This window comes from Oenanthe melanoleuca, chromosome 7, assembly GCF_029582105.1.
Source record: "Oenanthe melanoleuca isolate GR-GAL-2019-014 chromosome 7, OMel1.0, whole genome shotgun sequence".
NCBI lineage: Eukaryota > Metazoa > Chordata > Aves > Passeriformes > Muscicapidae > Oenanthe > Oenanthe melanoleuca.
This window is the reverse complement of record NC_079341.1, coordinates 14,991,013-15,014,718: the sequence shown is the minus strand read 5'-3', so window position 1 is coordinate 15,014,718 and position 23,706 is coordinate 14,991,013. Positions and strand designations below refer to the sequence as shown.

The following is a 23,706-nucleotide window of genomic DNA, read 5'->3' as shown; positions in this document are numbered from 1 at the left end:
TTTTAGTAAGAAATCCCTGAACAGAAAATAGCAGACACACGAGAAAGGCTTCACTAGAATTCTGAAGAATTCTTACCTACTGCAGGTTTAGGTTCAGGCCCAGGAACTGGGACAGATGCTTGCTTAGTTTCTGCCATTTCAAACACAGAAATTACAAGTAGGTTAGTTTACATTTTTTTGCAATCACATTGAGCATTAGAAGTTAGGAGGAACAATACAGAGAAAGCAAAATGAAGACAGAATCGGTTCTATTTCATTTGGCCAAAAAGCAAGAAATTACCTTGAGCTTAACTCTTGTAAAGCAAGACTGCAAACAATGCATAAAAGATGAATTTTTCAAGCACTGAAGAATAAAGACAACAAGAAATCCAGAAGATTGCAAAATGGTTAATGAGGACACAGTAGCCATGACAGACTGGAGGACAGTGATACATTATGTGAATATAGCATGATATTTAGCACTGAATATTATTTAGTTGCTGCAAAAAGGAAAAAAGAGCACCACATGTTTGTACCTTTTGATGGCTCAGGTTTCTCTTCTTTTTTTATGGTAGGTATCTCGGTTTTCTTCGTAGGAATTTCTGGGACTTTAAAATGATATTTTTATTTTGTAAGACATATTAAAACACCTTAAATCTCTAAATAGAATACCCTCTAGTGTATTTAACAGCTTCCATTGTTTTTACATGTAAACAGTTTCAGAGATTCATAATGTTTAGGAATATATATTTCTTAGAGTAAGATTTGAATAAATTAGAAACTATAAATGGGTAAAAGGACACATTTGTAGAATGTTACCTATAAAAACACTTGGATTAACTGTTTTGCTGTAATTATATTTTCATCAGTATTATATGAAATATTTGCAATGCTCTTTTCTATACACAATGAAGATTGAGAAAGAACCCCAAAATGCATAGTTCAGACCCAAATGTGAATGTCAAACTTGGTTGTGCTTCCACAAGACTTAAATTGCAAAATTAGGCCAATGCAAGCTATCTTTTAAGATATCAATTTCATTCCTCAACTTAAGAAAATGCTACTTAATAGTGGGATTAAAACATATATATATAATTTCATAAATAGATTTGACAGTAATCTGGTACCTTCAGTTCTCTTAGTTTTTTCTACTGGTGTAGGTACTGGTTTAACTTCTGGTTTAGGCTCTTTTTCTGGTTTAGGTTCTTCCTCTTCAGGTTTCTTTTTAAGAACTTCAAAAGAAAAGAGATCTCAGTTTTTAAAACACAGGCAAGCAAAAGAATAAGACAGTGAACAAGACAAAGATTGAAAACATCAATCATAAAGAAACAGAAAAATAAAATATATAGCTCAATAGAAATAGAAGGTTTGTGTAACTATTCAAGGTACAATTTTGAAAATAATTTAAAATTCAAGTCATCTAAGGAAAAAAGACATTTTAATTAAGAGCACTCCATATGAGAGAAAAGATTTTAATGCTAACTATGTTAGAATAAAATTTCTTGTTATATCTTATGTATTTATTCTCCTATTTAAATGATGACTTTCTATATGTAATTTTGAATTATTAGCTCCAGTTAAAGATGATTTTTAGGGACACAATGCAGGATTATAGATTAAACTCCCACTGACTCCAGTGAGAGAACGATACTAAATCCCCAACTATTGTATTTGGAGGGCTCAAATTTATATGTCTGTTTTTCATTCTATTGATTTAACTTGGTTTTCTCCTCTCAGATCTACATCTTGGGTATGTAATGACACTGTTATCTGAAAAATAGAATATTGCATTTTATTATGTTGTCTGAAATTTGAAGGCACAATGTACAAAGGCATGAATCATCCCTCTGTGGTATTTCAAAGAGAACTGGAATTAGTGCTTCATTTTTCCAAGCAATAGTTGAGCACAAAATGATTCAGAATGCCCCAAACTTTGCAGGAAATGGGCCTGATGTGCAACATTACTGTGGGGTTCTGTGATCTGTGCAGTACCTCTAGGAAAGCCTTAAAAGAGAATACACAGACTACACATGTAACTTTAATAACATTTACACTGTGGGCAGTGGAGGACTCAACTCCAGTATAAAGAGAGAAGGAAAGTGGAACACAGAAAGATAGGGAACTGGATTTTCTTTGTTCTGGTCTGCTTTTTTACAGATCCTTTACATCTGAGAGACTTCCAGGCTACACCCTCTTCCTCCCTGCAACTACAACTGCTTTTCCCAAGAAACAGACATCAGATAGTATTTGACCATGTAGTGTTCCATAACACACATGTGAAACAATTTTAGTTAGGGGACTATGATGTTAAAATGCTGAGTTTTTTAAAACAGAGCCAAGTTACTATACCTCTTTTCAAAACAACTTCTTCTTTTGGTGGAGGAGTAGGCTCAGGTATTACTTTGCGAGGTTTCTTTACAAGTCCAGGCACTTAAAAGAATATTATTCCAGATTTTATTACAGGTTCATAGCAGCAGTAGGAGTTAACCAACAACTAGCAAGTCCAAACACACATACTAGTCCACTACTGAATATTAAAATCAAAGGTAAAACTGTTGCTACTAAAGCCAACAGTTTGAATATATATTCTGTATAATTTGCATACAGCTGCCATCTAGGCTTATATATAAAGCTTTCATACAAACCAACAGAAGAGAAGTATGGTTTTAGAAAATGATAAAGGTTATGTATTCAAGAAGAATCATCATCATCATAACATTTTCATTTCCTCTTTCACTACAGGCTTATGTTACATATCTATTAGTATGAGCTGCCTGTCTGTGATATTCATAAGGATTCACTTAAATCTCTAAACTTGGAACATCATTAAGAAGTAATGTCCACTGCTTAGCTGCTTAGTTTATCTTAAACTCCAGTACATATGAATAATATAAAGGCATACATGTGATATGGCTTCCTCAATACATTATTCATTCCCATCTCTAGAAAGGGTCTTCTCACAAAAATAAGTTACATTTCAGAAAAAATAATGAACTAAGCATGTTGGAACAATGATGTATACATTTACTTTTTATTTCTAGCCAAGCAGAAAACCGAAGTGAGCACCTACACAAGTGATAAAACTCATAAAAACTCTCTCACTCCTATGTTTCTGTCTCTTACAACTCACGACTTGCAGGATGGGTGATTAAAGTGGACAGAAATATAACACAAACACATATGCCCAAGATGGGGGCACACATTGAGCATAATCAAACATAGACAGTGTTTTGATATATTTGAGCAAATAAAACAAGAAGATACTGAGAATTGCAACTCTGGGCTCATGAGAGGTTTATTTTAAGGTAGATTCTTATATTAGTTAGGTACCTTTAGCAGGTGGGGGTTCCAGTTTCGGAGCCTCGACAGGTTTTGCAACAGCTTTCTTCCTTGCCTCAGGAGCTTTAAAGAAAATTATTTGAATTTTACAACACACATTAGACTCCAAAAAGAGAGGAGTTTTCTAAAAAATCCAAACACCTCATTAATAGTATTGATGTAAAAGAAGGACAAAAGCTGCAAAGCTAAGATCCTGGCTGATTAACTGTTTCAAAAAAGTCAGATGGTCGGTAGGAAGCACAACTGATCTGAAACCTGTGTTCATCTAATGCCAGCAAATTATTGCTGGGGATTCTTTTCACTTGTAAGAACATGTTAAAGAGAGAATTATGTTAAGGACAGAAGAATGTGTTAACTTGATTAAAATGGTTTTATTATTTTTTTCCCAGTAACTATTGAAAAGAACCCATGTAAATGCTGATAAAAATTCATGATGGATTGAGCATTAGTGAGGCGCACCATTAAAGTACAGTATATTAGAAAAGAAATAAAAAAACCACAACATTATCATCTAGAAGCATGCTTTTCAAGGTTCATCAGTACAATTTTAAAAGATTGAGTTTCCACCATTATTTATGCCTTCAGATAATTATACCTTTAAGCAGATCTTTTGCCAGTTTAATATCTTCCTTTGGAGCAGGTGGTGGTGGTGGCTTTCGCTTTTCAGGAATCTTCTTTTCAGGTTGTGGCACTTTAAATAACATTAGGTAGATTTAGAATAAATTTCCTACGATGTATAGTTATGTGAAGAGTAATGTACAAACCTAAAGACCACCATTTTCCATTTCCAGTGAAGCAGGGAAAAAATGTCATTGAATTAAATGGGAGCATGGAAGAGCCTTAGGTTACTGCTCATAGCATGCACACAACACAAACATCCAAGATGACTTTAAAAAGCATGTTAATAACATGAGAATAAAAGTGGAAAACCAAATGATGGGAAGACTCTTGTGGACAAGAAACAAAATGAAAGTATTTTAAATAATCTTCAGGTTGTACTTGGAATTAAATGATCAGAAGTAATTTCCAGAACACAGCAATGGAAGAATCACAGAGTCTACAACATAGAGGTGATCGACAACACACAGGCACATGTGTGAAAAATGAGAGAGCAAGAAAAATCTGCACATGATGATAATGAAAGAAAGGTGTGTGGCAGCCTCTAGGGAAGGACTTTGTATACCTTCAACTGGCAAAGCTTCTTCAACTTCTACAACTGGAATTTCTTCTGCTTCTTCAGGCTCAATCTCCTTTATGATTTCATATTCTTTAAAGAATATTGACAACTGGTGTAAGTTTTCAATTATAAGATTGTTTCACGTGAACAATTATACAGATATGACTAAAAGCAAATCTACTTCAACAGACACAGACAAATACACATTAGGATAAGTAATCACTCAGTATCTGTTACCTTTGCAGTTAATGCAAGATTTTGAAAACTGCTTTCTTTCTAAGCATGAGTGAGGATTGTGTGAAGGACAGAATTTTTTATGCATACAATATAAACTAAACATTAAATTTGTGGATGAGTCATTGTAACAGGAAAGAATAAAAATGTCAATGCTCTCAGTTAATTTAAGATTACAACAGCAACATAAATACTAACTTTTGAGAGACTCCAATTTAGTGGGAATTTAATATTATCTTTAAAAGAGATATATGCTGTGCAGGAGCATATATTTTACTTCCAAATATGAAGATATTACAGATATAACAGATACAAGAAATATTGACTAGAATAATCTAAAATATGAAGTGACCAACTTACAAACAATGGGGAAAAAAGGAAAATGTCTACTTTAAAGCTTATACTAGGAAGAACAGGACAAAGGATTGTTCAAAGGGTAAAATCTGTGGAGGCACAAACCTTCACTTGGTAGTGATTCAGGTATTTTAGGAATAGCAACAGGTACTTTCTCCTCTGAGACAGGTTTCTTGGGTACCTCAGACACTTTAAAAAAATATTAAGTCTCTTTTACTTTTGTGTATATAAATGTACATATAAAACATAAAAAGACAAGGACATCTAGCACACACAGAGGCACAGTAGAAGTGGCCATAACCACCAGACTATGCTCCAGTCTTTCTCAAGGTAGGCTAGGGTCAAGTGACAAATAGACTTACATATGAACAAAGAAAAGAGAGAATACAGAAAACATTTCTTCCCAGGAGATGCCCCCTGGCAATATGTACCTTTGGTTGGAGGAAGCTCTGGTTTTTCTAACTGTGACTTTTTAGGTGTTGTAAGAGGCACTTTCTCTTCTGGGGCAGTTCTTTCTTGCACTTCAGTTTCTTTAAAGATATTAGTAAATTTTCATTTTTTGTGAAGATTAAGACATGTATATACACATAATAGTGAAAAGTGCAATGATTAAAAAGAGGAGGGCATACAAAACATGAAGAATAATAAATTTAAGCAGCAGATTATTCATTTGGCAACACATACATCAGTGAAACAAGGGGAAAGGAATTCAGGGAATAGAGGTAAGAAGATGCACAGTCACTGATGTATCTACCTTTAACTGAAGGAACTTTATGTTTTTTAAGGACAGGCATGGGTTCTGGTACTTTTGGTTCAGCAACAGGCTGTGGTTTCTTGGGTACAGCCACAGGTTTCTTGGGTACAGCCACAGGTTTCTTTGGCACAGCTACAGGTTTCTTGGGCACAGCCACAGGCTTTTGAGGAATGACCATGGGCACCTCCTCTTCTGCCTCTTCCTCCTCAATCACCTCAGGCACTTTAAAGAAATTAGATCCCTTTACTTGACTGAGCTTCAGCTCATGGACACAGAGATTCAAATTGATGAAATTCTGCTCTCACCCCTCCCCACAGAGAGCAGAGGGGCAAAGAGCACTGAGCACTGCAGCCATGTGAGGAGCATGGCAGGCTCTTCCAGAACACCACCCTATACCTTCAGCTGGAGACACTTCTGGCTCTCCAGGCTCTGCTGCTGCTGCCACCTCTTCCTCCTCTTCCAGGACCTCAGCTCCAGGCATCTCAGGCACTTCAAAGATATTAGTGCATTTCATTGTAGGAAGCACAGGACAAGTAGGACCAACAGCCAGGCTGACACAGACACAGGACCTGACAGCAGCCAGCTCAAACCCTCACACACCACACTGCACCCTGTCCCATCCGTTCTTTACTTCTGCTTTTCTCATTTTTTGGCTATTTCTTATCCTATTTACCTGTCTTGCTTCAATTTTCATTTCACTGTGGCAGCTTCCACAGCTCGTACAGTGCAATAGATTTTATGATGATTCTTTCTTATTACAAACCCTAAAAGTGACAGCAATTTCCTTAAAACTTTCTATACTGTCACTTCTTACTGCACTTGTGCATTGCTGAGTAAAAATTTGGTTCTCATTTCAAAGGATTTGTGTCTGTTATATACACTACCTGAGTCTGCCAGAAGAGACAGGCAGGCTCTTGTCTATTTAAGATAATAAATTTGGGCAGCCATTTTACAAACTTAAGATTAATTGCTAAAATACAATGTTTTCATATCTCCTGATCCAGAATAAGACACCAATATAGTAAAATCAAAACATATTTTGAGTTGTTTATATAAAACACTACATTTTCAAATTCCTAAGTGATACACAGCACAGAGCGTAGAAATTTCAGGAAATCACCAATGGACAGAGCAACAAGAGACACCAGAAATGACATGTAAGACAGTAAGGACAGGGTCACTCAGACTGATGCACAGAGGGACAGGTACCTCCAACTGCTGCTGGCTCTGGCTGCTTGGGCACAGTTACAGGTGTGGGCTCTTCCAGAGCACCCTTCCTGGACACCTTGGGAACTTCAAAGATATTAGTGTATTTTAGTTTTGGGCACTGAAGATGGCTGTGCAACAATAAGACAACCAGTAGTAAGTGCATGCAGTCTTTTTTGAGAAAGTGCTGTGGTTACACTCAGTCATCAGCTCTGCTTTGCTTCCAACCTGTGGAATGACCAGGGTGCCCAACACATCCCACAGGAGATGGGAACTCTGTGTGTGGTCTTTGTTTCTTGGTCAGGGTGGAAATGCAGAAAATATATCTGGCTTCTTAGTTACAGATGATCAGAGATTTATCTGTGCAACCCTAGTGTATTTGTGTATCAGCCAATATAAATCATGAATACTTCGTCATTGTAACATATGTTTTTTAGAAAGTAGCATTTGATTTATCCTCATCATCTCTTCTTTTTTCCTATAAATTATTTACATTCTTTACACCTCTTAACTTTCTATGTCCCACAGTTCCTTTCATTAAAATTCTATTGTAGAAATATATATACTTCTTATACTTCTCTCTTCTCTCATTGGATCTATTGATGTCTCAATAAGTTAATCAATAGATATATCTAGTCCTTTGCTAGCAAAAATTCCTCATGTACATTGCCATTACCTTACTTTTAAAGAGGTAGAGAACTTATTCTGCTGCTCTCATCTATTAGAAATTTCAGGGATTCGATATATTGTTTTTCAAATTTAAAGACTTATTTTCAGGCTCTTAAAAAAACCCTGCCATTCTGTCTAAACTAAACAGTCAGTAAATGTTAATTCTTAAACTTTACTAATAAAGTTCAGTAAGCTAGAGATATTTTTTTAAGGAATGATATGTACTTTTTCTGCCATGTTTTTCACACTCCACATTGCACTTTGTATTTCTTAGGCACCTATCTCCAATAAATTACTTAAACTGAAGTCCAGAAGAGCATTATTTTTTTTCTAATGATGATACTAATAGTGACCTGTACCTTTGGCTGCTGGTGGTTCTGGTGGTTTGGGTACTGCAACAGGCGTCTTTTCTTGTGGAACAGCTTTCTTGGGCACCTTGAGCACTTTAAAGATATTATTTCGTCTTAATTTCACAGTTAAATTAGTAGGAAAGATTTTAACAGTCAATCAAAGAGTTTAGATATTTCTAAGCACTTTCTAAGTAATGTTCCTCTAGTGACTGGTTGGTTAGTCATGCACAAAGACAGGTACAGCAGAGGTGAAGGGTCAAGGACAAAGAACAAATCTTACACAAAAGAAGGGATAACAAATGAAAATATTAATCAGTACAGTAAAATAAAAAGCACCTCTCTCCAGAAGATATACCTTTATCTTGTGGAGGCTCTGGTTTCTTGGGCACAGCCACGGGTTTCTTGGGCACAGCCACAGGTTTTGGGGGAACGACCACAGGCTCCTCTTCTGCCTCTTCTGCCTCAATCACCTCAGGCACTTTAAAGAAATTAGATCCATTTACTTGTCTGAGCTTAAGGTCAGCAAACAGGCAGATGGCAAAGCAGGAAAGGAGGAAAGAAAACCCTGGACAGACTACCAGAGTGTTCTCTTCAGCCAATCACTCCTGCTCAAGGTGGAACCACTACAAAGAGCCCAAGAATGGGATTATTGAGAGGGGGGTTTCTGAAAATCCCCACCCTCTCTTGAGGGGAGTGTGCAGGCACACAGAGATACAAAATTATGAAATTCTGCTCTCACCCCTCCCCACAGAGAGCAGAGGGGCAAAGAGCACTGAGCACTGCAGCCATGTGAGGAGCATGGCAGGCTCTTCCAGAACACCACCCTATACCTTCAGCTGGAGACACTTCTGGCTCTCCAGGCTCTGCTACTGCTGCCACCTCTTCCTCCTCTTCCAGGACCTCAGCTCCAGGCATCTCAGGCACTTCAAAGATATTAGTGCATTTCATTGTAGGAAGCACAGGACAAGTAGGACCAACAGCCAGGCTGACACAGACACAGGACCTGACAGCAGCCAGCTCAAACCCTCACACACCACACTGCACCCTGTCCCAGCACACACAGCTGGACAGTCCCAGGGAACAGAGACAGGCAGCAGAGGGCAGGACAAGGCTGAGGAGAAGAAGACTCAGGATGTGTTGGTTAAGCCATCCATGAAGACATGAGTGCAGTCACCCTGTGCACACAGCAGAGGATGCACAGTGACACCAGCTGGGGACGCGCCCATGGACGGAGCCCAGCGCTCCCACAGCCCCAGCCCGTGGCTCTCTCAGGCTCACACACACAAACCCCAGGGCACAGAGCAGAGGGGCCAGCCAGGCCCTGGGAGACAGCTGCTGGCTGTGCATGGGCTGAGGTGTGAATTTGGGTACTGAGCAGCCTGTCCTGCACTGAGGGAGAGCCTTTCGTTCTCAGCCCTGCTGGGATCTGGCTTCCCTCTGGGAGCAGCCTCAGCCCATGTCTTACGTGTTACCACTCATGAACCTGCTGGAGCTATATGTTCAGCAGTTCCAGCACAGACAGGATGGGGAGCAGAAATGCCATCATTACTACTTTATTGCTACTACTACTCTCTTGTATTGCCCTTCTAATTTTTCAATTCTTTTGCAATGTAGGTGGCCGATTTTGAGATAGTTTCTGTGCTTCTATAACCCTGTATGTAGACATTGCATTTGGCAAGGGTAAGAGTGCACAGCGAGCAAGTGTGATGCAGAATTGTGATGCACAAATACAGATCAGTGGTCTTGCATGCAATCATTATGTGCAATGCAATTGTAGATTTGAGGAGCCAAGTTTCTTGGATCCCCATGAGGTTATGGTCAGAAGAGAGGTATGTCAGGCCATCCTGATTAATCACACATTTGATTAAATCCTGTATTTATAAAATGTTTGGAGTATTTGTTTTTTGGGCTCTAAGTCTGTATGTCTAAGTCTCAAAATACTATTGTCCCATCTAGGTATGTTCCTCTTTTAACTTTGGGCATTCTTTTCCCATAGTAACTTCAGTTTGTTCACAGTCCATTAAACCTTTCCTTCCTGCTTATTTTTACTGAAGTGCTCAGGTTTTTGGTGGATTTTTTTCCTGTTTTTAATATTGCAGTGTCATGACTCTGTCTGGTAGTTACCATGCACAATAGGACAGGCTTGCCAGTTCATACTGGTTAAGCAAAAACACTTCTGATTAAAACAATTATATTACTTGAGATTCTTGGAAAAATTATAATGACAGATGTTTACACTAAAAATCTTAATTAGAAAGCTCTTTCCCATTCTAATAGTAGAATTTCTACACAGTACAGGGTGCAGATATTTCAGGAAATCACCAATGGACAGAGCAACAAGAGACACCAGAAATGACATGTAAGACAGTAAGGACAGGGTCACTCAGACTGATGCACAGAGGGACAGGTACCTCCAACTGCTGCTGGCTCTGGCTGCTTGGGCACAGTTACAGGTGTGGGCTCTTCCAGAGCACCCTTCCTGGACACCTTGGGAACTTCAAAGATATTAGTGTATTTTAGTTTTGGGCACTGAAGATGGCTGTGCAACAATACGACTGTTTAAGAACTCCTTCTTTTGCATCTATATTATTTTGGCTTTTTTTTTTTTTTTTTTTTTTTTTTTTTTTTTTTTTTTTTTTTTTTTTTTGTTTTTTGTTTTTTGTTTTGGGTAGACAGGAGTTTATCATATCTTCTTGATATGACATAAACCCAGTATAACAAATATTCAGATATTTAAGTTGAGGAAACATTTCACACCCCTGCAGAGCAATTCACATTTGGCACATCTTGGCCACATTTTTGATATCAGAGTATACAGAGTATACAGTGACAGATCAATTTAAACTGAGATTCATTTAAAATAACCCTAAAAAGCAAAGAACACCCTTTCTTACAATGATAATAGTGGTGACATGTACCTTTAGGAAGTGAAGCTTCTGGTTTTTTAGATAGAGCAGGGGGCACTTTCTTCTCTGGAGCAGTTCTCTCAGCCATCTCAGGCACTTCAAAGATATTAGTGCATTTCATTTTACAGTTACAATAAAACCCAGTATTAAATACAGAGACTGAAACACAGAGGACAACAGACACGTTTTGAAGTAGCAATTTAGCACACACTCATACTCAGTGTGATTTGTTTAGCAAGCATCATTTAAAACAGATCAAAAATGACAGACTGAAAAAAGAGGTTAATACTTAAAAGAAGATTCAGTGTGATTGTCATGTATTCATGGTGACACATAGCTTTGACTGATGCAGGTTTTGGTTTTTCAGGAACAGCTAGTAAAATTTTCTTCTCTGGGACAGCTTTTTGTGCATTGCATGTTCTTTGAAGATATTAGTATCTGTTAGTCATGTGTATTAAGCTTTAAAATGAGCAGTGAAAGAACATACTGAAGGGAAGCAAAAGAGATCCTGTGCACAAGAGATACCTTTGGGCTGTGCAGGTGCTCGTTTTTTGGCAGCAGCATGCTCCTCCTGGCCGGCCAGCTTGGCTGGTGGTGGCTCCTGCGGAGCCAGAACGAGCTCTGCTCCTCTGGGTGCCACCTCGGGCTGTGGTTTGGGAAGTTCTGGGGAAGGCTCTCGCCTCTGGGGTGCTGAAACGGTTTCTGGCTCCTCAGACACCACGACAGGTTCTGGCACAAAAGGCTTTGATTTCCTGGACACTGCAGCAGGCACTGACTTCTGGAAATCTGCAGCAAGGTCTGTTTCTTCTGCTGCCACAAACTCTGTTTTCTGGGACCGCACTAAATGTTTTGTTTTGGGGGGCACCACAACACGCTTTGATTTTTGAGTTAATTCAACTGTCTCTGACTTCTCAGACACCACTGTGAGCTCGTATTCCTCAGGGGCCATAAATGGTTCTGGTTTCTGGGATTTCGAAACCGGCTTCTGTTCTGGGGGCATCACACCATATTTCAGTTTTTGGGGTTCTACATCAGGCATGAGCTCCTCAGGCACCACAACAAATTCTTGTTTCTCAAGCCTTACAACTTGTGCTAGTATTTGGGATTCCAGTATTTGGGATTCCACAACAGGCTTCTGTTTTGGGGGCATCACACCATATTTCAATTTTTGGGGTTCTGTATCAGGCATGGGTTCCTCAGGCACCACAACAAATTCCTCTTTCTCAAGCCTTACAACTTGTGCAAATTTTTGGGATTCCACAATAGGCTTTTGTTTTGGGGGTATCACAGTACGTTTTAGCTTTTGGGATGCCACATCAGGCTTGGGTTCCTCAGGTACTACAACCAATTCTTTCTCAAGCACTACATGTTCAAGTTTTTGGGATTCCACAACAGGCTTCTGTTTTGGGGGCATCACACCATATTTTAGTTTTTGGGGTTCTACATCAGGCATGGGCTCCTCAGGCACCACAACAAATTCTTGTTTCTCAAGCCTTACAACTTGTGCTAGTTTTTGGGATTCCACAATAGACTTTTGTTTTGGGGGCATCACAGTACCTTTTAGCTTTTGGGATGCCACATCAGGCTTGGGCTCCTCAGGTACTACAACCAATTCTTCTTTCTCAAGCACTATAAAATGTTCAAGTTTTTGGGATTTCTCAACAGGCTTCTGTTTTGGGGGCATCACACCATATTTCAGTTTTTCGGGTTCTGTATCAGGCATGGGCTCCTCAGGTACCACAACAAACTCCTCTTTCTCAAGCACTACAACTTGTGCAAATTTTTGGGATTCCCCAATAGGCTTCTGTTTTTGGGGCACCACAGTACGTTTTAGCTTTTGGGATGCCACATCAGGCTTGGGTTCCTCGGGTGCCACAACAAACTCTGGTTTGTCAGGCACTACAACACGCTTTGGTTTTTGGGACTCCTCAACAGGCTTCTGTTTTGGGGGCATCACACCATATTTCAATTTTTGGGGCTCTACATCAGGCTTGGGCTCCTCAGGCACCACAACAAACTCTGGTTTCTCAAGCACTGCAATGTGTGCTAGCTTTTGGGATTCCTCAACAGGCTTCTGTTTTGGGGGCATCATGCCATGTTTTAGCTTTTGGGATGCCACATCAGGCTTGGGTTCCTCGGGTACCACAACAAACTCTGGCTTCTCAGGCACTACAATATGCTCTGTTTCTATGTGCCCTGTTTGTGTCCCAATAGATATTGATTTTTGGTGCCTCAAAACAACAGATTCTGATTTTTGGTGTGTCAAAACAGTCTCAGGCTCTTCAGGTGTCAGAACACGCTCTAGTTTTTGAACTGCTTTGACAGGCTTTAGTTTTTGGGCCACTCCAGCCACTTCTGGTTGTTGCAGTTCCACCTCTTGAGGCTTTGGTTTTGCATGTCCTGCAATTGGCTTTGGTTCTCCAGAAACTGGAACAGGTACTTTCTTTTCTGCCAAAGTTGTCTTGGTTGCTTTATGTACATAAAAGATATTAGTTCTAAATTTAACAGCTGCACTGACAATCATACAAAAATTAAGCCAACCATAAAACATAAAAAGACAATTGTAATGAAAATATTAAAAACATATCAGGAATTGATAACTTATGCTGGCCTTTGAAATGATAAATATAGAACATTTTGACTTTTCTCTCTTTTCTCTCAAGAGTACATACACACATTCCACCTCACAAAACTCATGCTTCCATATGGAAATACACACATACACTAATAATACAATTTAAGATATAAGTAAAAGCCATGATAATTGTCAACAGAATGGACAGGACAGAAGATATTAATTGCACTGGAGGCAATAAGCTGAAGATTCTTTCAAGAAACAGCAGTGATGGCACCTAGTTTTCTTGGTGGAGCTTCTGGTTTTTCAATTAAATTGATAACTTCTGTTCTTAGCTACTAGAATGGGTACTTTTTTTTCCTATTATAACTTTTAAGTTATTAGCTGTGGTGGTTTTCATGAACCCAAGCAGGGAGAATAGTAAGAATATGCAAAAATAGTAAGAAGAACTGAAGCAGAATAATAGTAAGAATAACATACAGGCAATTCATACATCCAAGATTTGCCACTATTTTTTCAAAAATAACCATATGTGTCTGTTTCACACAGATATGAAGATAAATAGAACAAGCATAATTTAGAATTTCAGGAAACAGAAAGCTTGGATAATTACAATGTTAAAGAAAAGAGGGAAAACATTACTTTTGTTATTTTATTAGCATTGAGATTTACCTTCCTTTGGTGGGAGTTCTGGTTCTTCAGGTGCAGCCTCTGGTTCTGGAACAACCACAGGTTCAGGTATTTTTTGCACAGGTATTTTCTTTTCTGGAACAACTTTCTTCGGCACCTCAGGTTCTTTAAAGATATTTGTTTGTTTTAATTTCAGGAATTTGAAGAACAGGAATTAAAAAGACAATAATATCTCCAAAGTAAAAAAAAATAAAAAAATTAATAATACTCAACAGCATCAGAAAAAAGCCCACCCTTATAAACAATTTGCTTGTTTTTTTTCCCCACATTGTTTTACTCACACTATTAGTAGCCACTGTTACTGGGAGCTCTTCACAAAAGAAGACCACACAGTCTTTAACACTTATAAATACATTATATAAAGTATACAAAAAAGCTGATAACACAAATGTAAGAAAGATAATATTTAGAGAAACATAGAGAAAGATTAAAATTTGTGTGCAGTCTTATTTCTATTGAACATATACCTTTGGGTGGTGGAGGTTCTGGTTTTTTAGGAACTTCAATGTGTATTTTTTCTTCTGAAATCATTTTCTTGGGCACCTCAGGCACTTTAAAAAAAGCAGTTAATTTTATTTATGTATGTCTGCAGTGTTCAGACATTAAGAAAAAGTAAATCTCAGGGACAACAAAAGCATGAGAGGTTTTGAATGTGAATATGTAATTTCTTATTTCCCTAGAGAAAATTCTCTTTTCTGCCTCACTGAGTTACAGATGCAAAAACTACAAATAAAACAACAAAAATTTTTTATAAGACATCAATAGTAAAAGTAAATTACCATGATGTTAAAATGATACCCTAGAAAATTAAGGAGTTTTCTCTCCTTACATACAATTACTTTTAGTCTCTGGACATTCTGGTTTAACTGAAACCTCTTCTGGCACCAGTTCCTTGTGTACCTCAGACACTAGAAAAATATCAATAATTTTATACTATTAGAATTTCATAAACAATGCTAAAGGATAAGAGAAGATCACTGAGTGAAAACACCATCTACAAAGATCTATTTTTTTCACTCAAAACTCTTGAAAAATCTTTGACAACAGAAGAAAATGCTAACAGAAGTCTTGAATATTGTCTTCTATATTGTTAAAGCAAGTAAATAATATTTTTTCTGAGTCTGTACTTTTGTGGTAATGGCAAGTATCTTAAGCTGGTATAACTTGTGAGGTTTTAGGCACAGCAACTTTGATTATTTTTGTTCTACAACTACTTCCTTGGGTCCCTCAGGCCCTTTAGGTAATAGACTGTTTTCAGTTATTATACAGAGTTTTACAGTATATTCAAAACTTTTCAGCAGAAATTGCCAAGGTTCTTAATAAAACCTCTGATTTGAGTTGTTTATTGTCTTGAGGTTATTTTATTTCCCTGTAAAGCCTCAGCAAACACCTCAGAAACACCTTCTGGAGTTTCTTCTTCTACATCAGATTATTTTTCCATTTTATTCAAACGTCTCCTGAATCTCTATTTGACTGACATTGCCCATTTTGTGTTCCTTGTCACATTCTTCTATGTGTGACTTCTTGGTATCAATTTTTTGTCTATGCACACAAGTTTTTCTTCTGCATTAGACATCTCTATCACTCATTCTTTTGGGGCTAGTTTTTCATTGTCACTCAGGACTATTTCACATCACAGAGGCCCTCTTTTCTCCTCTTCTCTTAAGATTTCTGCCAGTGTTCTCAAGTGTCAATCTCATTTCTGCTCAGCCACATCAATATTTCTGACACACTGGCACAGATTACAGCTATGATTCAAAAGAGAAGAATTTTAAACATAGTAACACATATAGAATTATTTGGGCACGTAAAAGCAGCAGGAAAACACAAACAGGCAATCAGATAACTAATCTGCATAATCAAGACAGAGATTCTTTTCCTCTTCCCAGTTTTAGTTTTTAGTGGTACAACATACCTTTGGCTGGTGGTGGTTCTGGTTTTTTAGGAACAGCAGTGGGCACCTTCTCTTCTGGAATTTTCTTGGGCACCTCTGGCACTTTAAAGAAAACAGCATTCATATTTTTTTAAGTTAAAGCATTTAAAACGTACATTGTAGCGTCACAAGAAGCATATCAGAAAGAAATGTAAAAAGAGATTTCATGCAAAAAGTGTTGTGTACTATTACATACTAACAGGATAAATGAGTTGTACTATAAACTCTAATGCTCAAGAGAAAAATCTCCTCCTCCAAAAGACACTGTTATTGACATATAAGCTTTAGGTAGTTTTACTCTCGTTTTTTGAGGTAAAACAATATTTACAGAGTTCTTAGGTACCTTGTACACTTTAAAGATATTAGTGTAGTTTTAAAAATTACAAAAATAAAACATTCATACAGAGACATAAGACAAAACACATAGATATATAAGGATGTGACAAAACAAGTGGATGAATAAGGATGCTTTGACAACAGTTACAACTTCTGAGAAGTCTTCGTGGTTCTACATCTCTGGCAAAGAATAAGTTGGAAGTGACTTTGCTTGGGATCTTTTGTCATGCAATTTTAGAATTACTGTGCTCCCCACAAAGATGAAAAGAAGCTAAAGAAGTCATGGCAAAAGTTGAACTTCAATGAAATGCCTTTAAAATGTCACACACAGCAGCTCTTCACTGATGCTTGGAGTACTGTGTGATAATGACTGGGGTGGGAAGGGCTGTGCTGCCATTGGCTTGAAGGTTTTAAATGCCACTCAAACTGCCAGTTCAGAATGACTTTTAAAATACCTGAATGAATTGTAACAGCAGCTTTTTGTGCAAATTCTGTTTCCATTCAAAATGAAATCAATTGACCCCTAAGTTTAACATGAACAATGTGAAGCAGTGGGATAGGATGTACTTTTTGCTAGAGTATGATCAAATTTCTGGGGCTGGACCCATGAAGTCAAAGAGTTCTGTAAATCTCACTGAGTGTTAACATGGCTAGAGCTTTCCTTATTTCTAGCCCTTTTTACTAACTTCTGATACATTTTCTGGGTCACTCTTGGGTAGAATAAATAGATAAATCAAATAATTTTTAGTGTTTTGACAGCAACAGCACAAAGGACAGAAGAAACATGTAGAAAAAGGATGATAGGATATGCTGATCTATAACTTTGGAAGCTTCTGTTTTTTTAGGCAGAGTTTTTCTCCAAGAATACTTTTTTTAGGCAATTCAGACACTTGAAAGCTATTTACTGATTTTGATTTTATGACTTAAACACAACTTGAGAAACAGAAAACAGACAATAAGACTTATACAACATAAACACCACAAACCTGACATGTTGACCATCTTAAATCAGAAGCTATGCAACAAACAGTGAAAAAGTAAAGATGCTTATCACTGAAAGACCTCAGTTCTACCAGGCTCTCAAAGTACCTTTAGATGGTGGAGATTCTGGTCTTTTAGGCACAGGAGTAGGTTCTGGCTTTTTAGGCATAGCAACAGGTACTTTGTCTTCTGGAACAGCTTTCCTAATGGCTGCAGGCACTTTAAAGATATTAGTTCATTTCAGTGAGAGAAAGACATGTCATGAAAAATCTCAAGTTTTTCATCTAAGTAAGATACTTAAAGAACGAACACAAATATTTATTATACTGAACAAGGACTAAAAGACAAACATGAATAATTTAATTTTCCTGGAGCTCAAGACTTAGCAAATTGTAGGAAGAGGTGATGAAGAAGTAATATACCTCTAGGAGCTGGAGCCTCCTCTTTCCTATGAACTGTGGAAATTTCTTCTTCTATGTGAATCTCCTCATAAACTTCGTGTACTTGAAAGATATTAGTTCAAACACTTAAATTAACTTAAAATATCTTCAGAAAAACAAGACAGCATGTTAGTTAAATAACAAATATAATCAAATATTCAAGCTCCTCTGAAGATACAGGTCTATTTTATATCCTTGTGCAAAATTAGGATGCTTTCAAATAAGGGATGAAAAATCCCCTCATAATCTACCCTGACCTGATCTCTGCAGTCTGTCAGAAGAAAGATGTGTGACATGTCCTAAACTGAGCTCCTACCTTGAGTGCAGAGATAGACCTGTCTATCTATGTTCTGTCACTTTTTCTTTATTTTTTTCCCCTTTGGACTGATCTCAAGTAGCACTTAATTTTAAGAACAACTACAGGTAATATTATAAAATATTTTTAAAATTAATTTTTACTGCTGCAAGTAACCCAAGCTGTTAAGTAAACTCTAGTTTATGATAAACAGAATGCTCTCAAAATAATTTATATATGAAAACATATTTTTATCTTTCAAATAGTACTTAAAATTTCTTATACCTGCAAAGTGTGAAGGTTCTTCTTTAGGTACAGCAGGAGGTATTTTTTCTTTGTGGACAGCTTTCTTTCGTACTTCAGAAACTTAAAAATATTGGTTTATTTTAGAAATTTGCATTATGAAATAAGTAATACAGTTTTGTATAAAAATAAATTAAATCTACTAGAACAATAGGAAAAATATATTGTACTGAGATGTGAATAAAACTCAACAATTTCACCTTCTGGAGTCTGTTATTTTTCTAACTCCTAGTATTTATAGTTCTGAATATGCTTTTTCTGAAAATATATTTTTTTTTAATATTTGGGTTTTTCTTTGTTCATTAGTGGGATGTTTTTGTGTGCATGTGTACGTGTGTGTTTAAGGACTTTCAGAACTAAAAAGGGTTTTGTTTTTTGAAATTTAAAAATTACCCATAAAAGGAAGCCAAAATTCCAGTTCAATTAACTAATTATTAGGTTTCCAACATGTATAGAGCTCTTCAATTCTAGAATTGTGTAACAAAATTATGTTTCTATTAAAAATTTTGTGGCATTCTATTTTGTCCTGATTTAAAGTCGTACCTTAATCTTTATTTTTTTAAAATCCCTTGATATGACTGCAAGGAGTCCTTTTGCAAATAAGCTTTTCTTACAACCTTTTAGACTTTTTTCCAATGTATTGTCAGAGAAAGTGTTTTGAGATATAGAACATGAGACATGAAGTAAAAAAAATACAAGACTAATCCCTGTCTAATCCCTGAATCCCCTGCCTACTAAATTTCTGTGTCTAATTTAGTCTTCCTAAATTTGAAATTCTTGATGCAGAATGTATCAATCTGTTTAAGCAACTGCTTATAGAAAACAAACAAAAAAAAAGAACTGCTAAGTGTCTATAAGATGTGGCTGTGTGGTTTAAGGAAAACAAGCAAGCTGGGTTTCTCACGTGGTATCTCACTTTCATAAGAGGTTAGAGAGAGTTAATTCAGAGGTAATGTACCTTTAGCTGGAGGAGCTTCTTCTGCAGGTACAGCAACAGGTATTTTCTTAAGTGGGACAGTTTTCTTTGTCACTGCAGACACTTCAAAGATATTACATTTTTTAAAGGACATTAAAATACACAAAGTGTAAGTAGCAAAAAAGCAACGACAGGCACATACCATCTAAGGAAACATTAGAATGAAACCCTTAAATAACAGATTAGCACCCAGATGGAATGATAAAGATGAATGATTTGTGGGGATGTGTTGCTTTATAGATTGCTTGAAGAGCTGGTTTACCTTTAGCTCCTGGAGCTTCTGGTTCACTTGGAGCAATAAAAGGCATCTTTTCTTCTGTTGGAACTTCTCCATAAACTTCAGGTTCTTTAAAGATATTAGTTTATTTAACATATTTTAATATTAGTTTCAAGACAGAAGCAGAAAGACAAATAAAACATGCAGAAATATATATGGACAAAGAGCTGTCTGAACATAAGTTATTTAAATATCTTTCAGCCTGATCATTTTTAAAATGCTAAACTCCTTTTTTACATTTAGTGTAACACTTTAAATTTAAAGTTTTAAAAGCACTGAATTATGTCTAAATTTGTGGACATAGATGGTCTAAGAGATATAAATATAAGTTTCTTTTAAATAGTTTTTAAAATGAATCAAAAATATCTCATATTTTACAGATCAATATAGAGCATGACTTGATATATTCTCTGGAATTTATTGTTTGGTAGATGTGTCATTGATGTACCTTCATAAAAAGGAGGCTCCTCTTCTCTAGGGATAATGGTGGATACTTTCTCTTCAAGGACAGCTCTCTTATGAAACTCAGAAACTTCAAAGATATTAGCTTTTTTTTAGTAACTTCGAAGTAATTTTCAACTTTTAATATCCCAAACAGAAACAAACCCAGCAAACTAAGTTGTTTTGAGGTTTGGAAAGTTTTCAAGAATTAAATATGATACAGTTCTAGAACTGCCTTCCTGGAATGATGAACTGTGTTAAGAAATTTATGGTTTCAGCTCTCAAAGAGAGCCATTTGCTTTCCTTACTGCATTGTCATGCTCTTCCTTCTGGTTGGTTAAAGCTTTATTAGCTTTAAATTACTGGCTCTTGCCCTATTACTTCTTCACCTGTGTATTGTTATCAAAACCCCAGTTTAAACTAAATTCACAACTATATTATAAATAGAAAAGCACTGAAGCTTTATATACTGGTGGTGTAAGGAGCAATACCTCCTCATCATGTTTTCATTTGTAATTCAATGATTTACTGTCTAGCACATGTCTGAAATGTTTGCCCCAGAGTTTGGGATTTATCAATGAGATTTCAATCTCCACTTAGAGACTGGGTATTCTTGCACTGGTGTAAAGAACATGACAAATTTTAATGATGTTAGCTGGGAAAAATGGCACAAATATTTCCTTGCCATGAAATCTCATATCAGGGGCTCCTTTACCTTTCACTGGTGGAACTTCTATTTCAGGTGTACGTGTAGGTTTCTTTTCTTCAGGGACAGGTCTTTTGAGATGATCTGGCCCTTTAAGATATAATTTACTTTTAGGGCTTTCAAAGCTACTTGAAAAAAGTTAGAAAGAAGAAGAGCAAGTCTAACAAGGAAGATTCTAGAAACATCAAAGACTTAAATCCTTCCTGAAAGAACATTTATGTTAATTTTAAAGATTAGACAGAAGAATAACATATCAAAACATACATTCTTGAAAGATTCCTTTCCAGTAGAAATAAAGATATTATTTCTTTCTGAACTATTTTCATGTGCAAGTTAATAACAGAACACACATTTTTTAAAGTGACTCTAACATGTTCTCAACAAATGACTTGAAGCCAACAGGCAAAGGAGACTCAATGAAAAACAGATGAATGAAAAACCCAGTGGGAACATAAAACATATATACACATTTGTCAACAAATAATGAGGACAAAAGACTGAAGTTAGAGTTCACATTTCACAAGGACAATGAAGAGGAAGTATACCTTTAGCTGGTGGAGGTGGCTCCTTTTTAGGAATAGCAGGTGGCACTTTTTCTTTTGGAACAGGTTTCTTGGGCACTGCTGGCACTTTAAAGACATTGGTAGTTTTTTAAAGGAAGTTTGCAGAATGAGTATTATGCAAGAATAGAAGTTAAACAAAAAGAAAACAATGCAGAGAGTCAGAAAACTTAGCAAAACACAAAAATATTTCTCGGATACATAAATACATGTAATAGAAAAGGGCAACTATCTGGACTATTTTGCTTGGATTAAGGCAGCTAGAGTTTCAGGTTTTGGATAAATTTTGGATAGGGATAAGCCTGAACAATTAGGTTTCATGTACTGTCAGCTCTAATTAATGGTAGCTGGGAACACAGTAAGGTTTCCATTTTCTGTCAAGTAATTCCAAGCTTTTCTGTAAAAACAAACAAGCAAACTAATCCACACTTTCCCACTGATTTAATTCTGACAATTCATATGAGAAATAACTATAAAAGTTAGCACAAAATTAATTTCTGGAAAATTTAGTGCTATGAACAGAAAATTACAGAACTCTGGACTAGTTCAGTAACCTCTCTAGTCCTTGCTGAAATTACTATTTGTGACATTTATGTTCCATAAAGCCTGATACAGAGAATACCTATAAAGATAACACACACTCCAGTAGATCATTAAAGGTTAAAGAAAGTTCTAGTTTTTTAGGATTCTGCAGGAAACTAGATTTTCAACGATCAGCTTTAAAATATCACTTATGTTGTGATGGCAAAATTTAAATTAAGATATTAACTTCATTCCCTTTTTCTCCAGGAAATAATTAAATAATTTGTTTGATTTTTCTTTTATTAAACAAATAATTTTTTTTTTTTGGTAATCTGTCTTTTACAGTATTGTGCAAGAAAGCTAAGAGTCTAGCAGTCAAACCAGCATAGGTAAAGTACTGGATTTGAAGATTCAGAGACTCATGCAGAAGGCTGTGTTTTCAAATTTATCTGATGGATGATGTACCTTTAGCAGGTGGAGCTTCTCTTTTAAGAGCAGGTACTTTTTCTTCTGGCAGAGGTCTTTTGGGCAGCTCAGGCACTTTAAAAAATATGTCATTATGGATTATAAGTTACTTAGGATGAAACAGATACAAAGACAGCAAGCAGACCAATCACTTATTTGTAGAGGAACCATCTCATAATTTATGCAGAAAAAAAGGGAGGAGTCATCTCAGAATTCTTGAGTAATGAAATAAGAAATACCAATGTACATATTCTTGGTACATTGTAGATGCACTTTCTGTTTGGTGTGAGGGAGCCTATGATCATAAATTTAAATGATGGGAAGGAAAGTTCCACATGAGTCCTAATATCTTTGTAACTCAAAGGAGCTAAACTGGACAAAAGAATTAAATATTAATGCATAAAAGTTAATTCAGGTTGAAGCTGAATTACATCAGAAGATTAAGATTTTCTCTGCTTGTGTTATATCTCCACTGTTTCACTCTTGGGCAGTCAGAGAGGGAACCCTTCCATTTTACACTGAAGGGAATTCCTTAGGAAGGACTAGGGTAGAGACAACCTTTGAACTGATTTATCACTACCAGCAACAGACACACACAGGACTACAAACAAGGCAAAATATAAATAAACACCCAAAGGAGGCTTAAGCAGTAACTGAAAACTCAACAAACTATAAGAACAAAGAAGACATGACTTGATTTACCTATAGCTGGTTTGGTCTCATAAGCCTCCTCATACACCTCCTCATATTTCTCATAGATCTCTTCCTTCTCCTTAAACTCATACTTTTCATAGACATCTTCCTCCTCAGCCTCTGCTTCATATTCCTGTTCCAGAATTTTCTTATATTCCTCAGGTTCTTCAGGTTCCTCATATGCCTCAATTTCTTCAGCTTCCTGAACCTTCTCAAACTCCTCAATGCTTTCATATGTCTCATACTTCTCATATTCTTCATAGGCATATTCATACTTCTCCACCACAGGTGCAGGAGCAGGGACTTTTTCTTTCCTTACAAGTTTCTTGGATACTTCAGGCACTTTAGAAACAGTATTATTGTTACTACCTGACAATTATTTAAATGCTTTTTTTACAGTTAACCAAGATAATTGACAAAGAACAGAGAAATGTGCATGATAACCTCAAGAGTAAATTACATTAAATAATAAAATTATGCTTCTGAAAAAAGAAATAAATATATATATATATAAAAGATTTTAGAATAAGGAGGAAAAAATCTTT

At 36.5% G+C, this 23,706-nt stretch overlaps 1 protein-coding gene across 1 annotated transcript in view; it reads right to left on the bottom strand.

Annotated features, from left to right (window-relative positions):
• TTN (titin) overlaps positions 1–23,706 on the bottom strand; it is a 235,634-nt gene that overhangs the window by 104,377 nt on the left and 107,551 nt on the right. The window contains exons 143-173 of the mRNA XM_056496551.1: positions 23,171–23,503; positions 22,469–22,543; positions 21,467–21,550; positions 20,931–21,011; positions 20,223–20,306; positions 19,760–19,843; positions 19,480–19,560; positions 18,504–18,584; positions 17,906–17,986; positions 17,592–17,702; positions 16,149–16,229; positions 14,701–14,784; positions 14,216–14,338; positions 11,434–13,437; positions 10,908–11,178; positions 10,474–10,601; positions 8,893–8,985; positions 8,418–8,540; positions 8,072–8,155; positions 7,047–7,130; positions 6,153–6,326; positions 5,838–6,059; positions 5,515–5,613; positions 5,189–5,272; positions 4,502–4,585; positions 3,914–4,009; positions 3,310–3,381; positions 2,329–2,409; positions 1,107–1,211; positions 516–587; positions 77–130 (exon numbers count right to left, since the gene is read on the bottom strand). Coding sequence (XP_056352526.1) covers positions 77–130; positions 516–587; positions 1,107–1,211; positions 2,329–2,409; positions 3,310–3,381; positions 3,914–4,009; positions 4,502–4,585; positions 5,189–5,272; positions 5,515–5,613; positions 5,838–6,059; positions 6,153–6,326; positions 7,047–7,130; positions 8,072–8,155; positions 8,418–8,540; positions 8,893–8,985; positions 10,474–10,601; positions 10,908–11,178; positions 11,434–13,437; positions 14,216–14,338; positions 14,701–14,784; positions 16,149–16,229; positions 17,592–17,702; positions 17,906–17,986; positions 18,504–18,584; positions 19,480–19,560; positions 19,760–19,843; positions 20,223–20,306; positions 20,931–21,011; positions 21,467–21,550; positions 22,469–22,543; positions 23,171–23,503 — 5,313 coding nt within the window. The remainder of the gene's footprint in view (positions 1–76; positions 131–515; positions 588–1,106; positions 1,212–2,328; positions 2,410–3,309; positions 3,382–3,913; positions 4,010–4,501; positions 4,586–5,188; positions 5,273–5,514; positions 5,614–5,837; positions 6,060–6,152; positions 6,327–7,046; positions 7,131–8,071; positions 8,156–8,417; positions 8,541–8,892; positions 8,986–10,473; positions 10,602–10,907; positions 11,179–11,433; positions 13,438–14,215; positions 14,339–14,700; positions 14,785–16,148; positions 16,230–17,591; positions 17,703–17,905; positions 17,987–18,503; positions 18,585–19,479; positions 19,561–19,759; positions 19,844–20,222; positions 20,307–20,930; positions 21,012–21,466; positions 21,551–22,468; positions 22,544–23,170; positions 23,504–23,706) is intronic.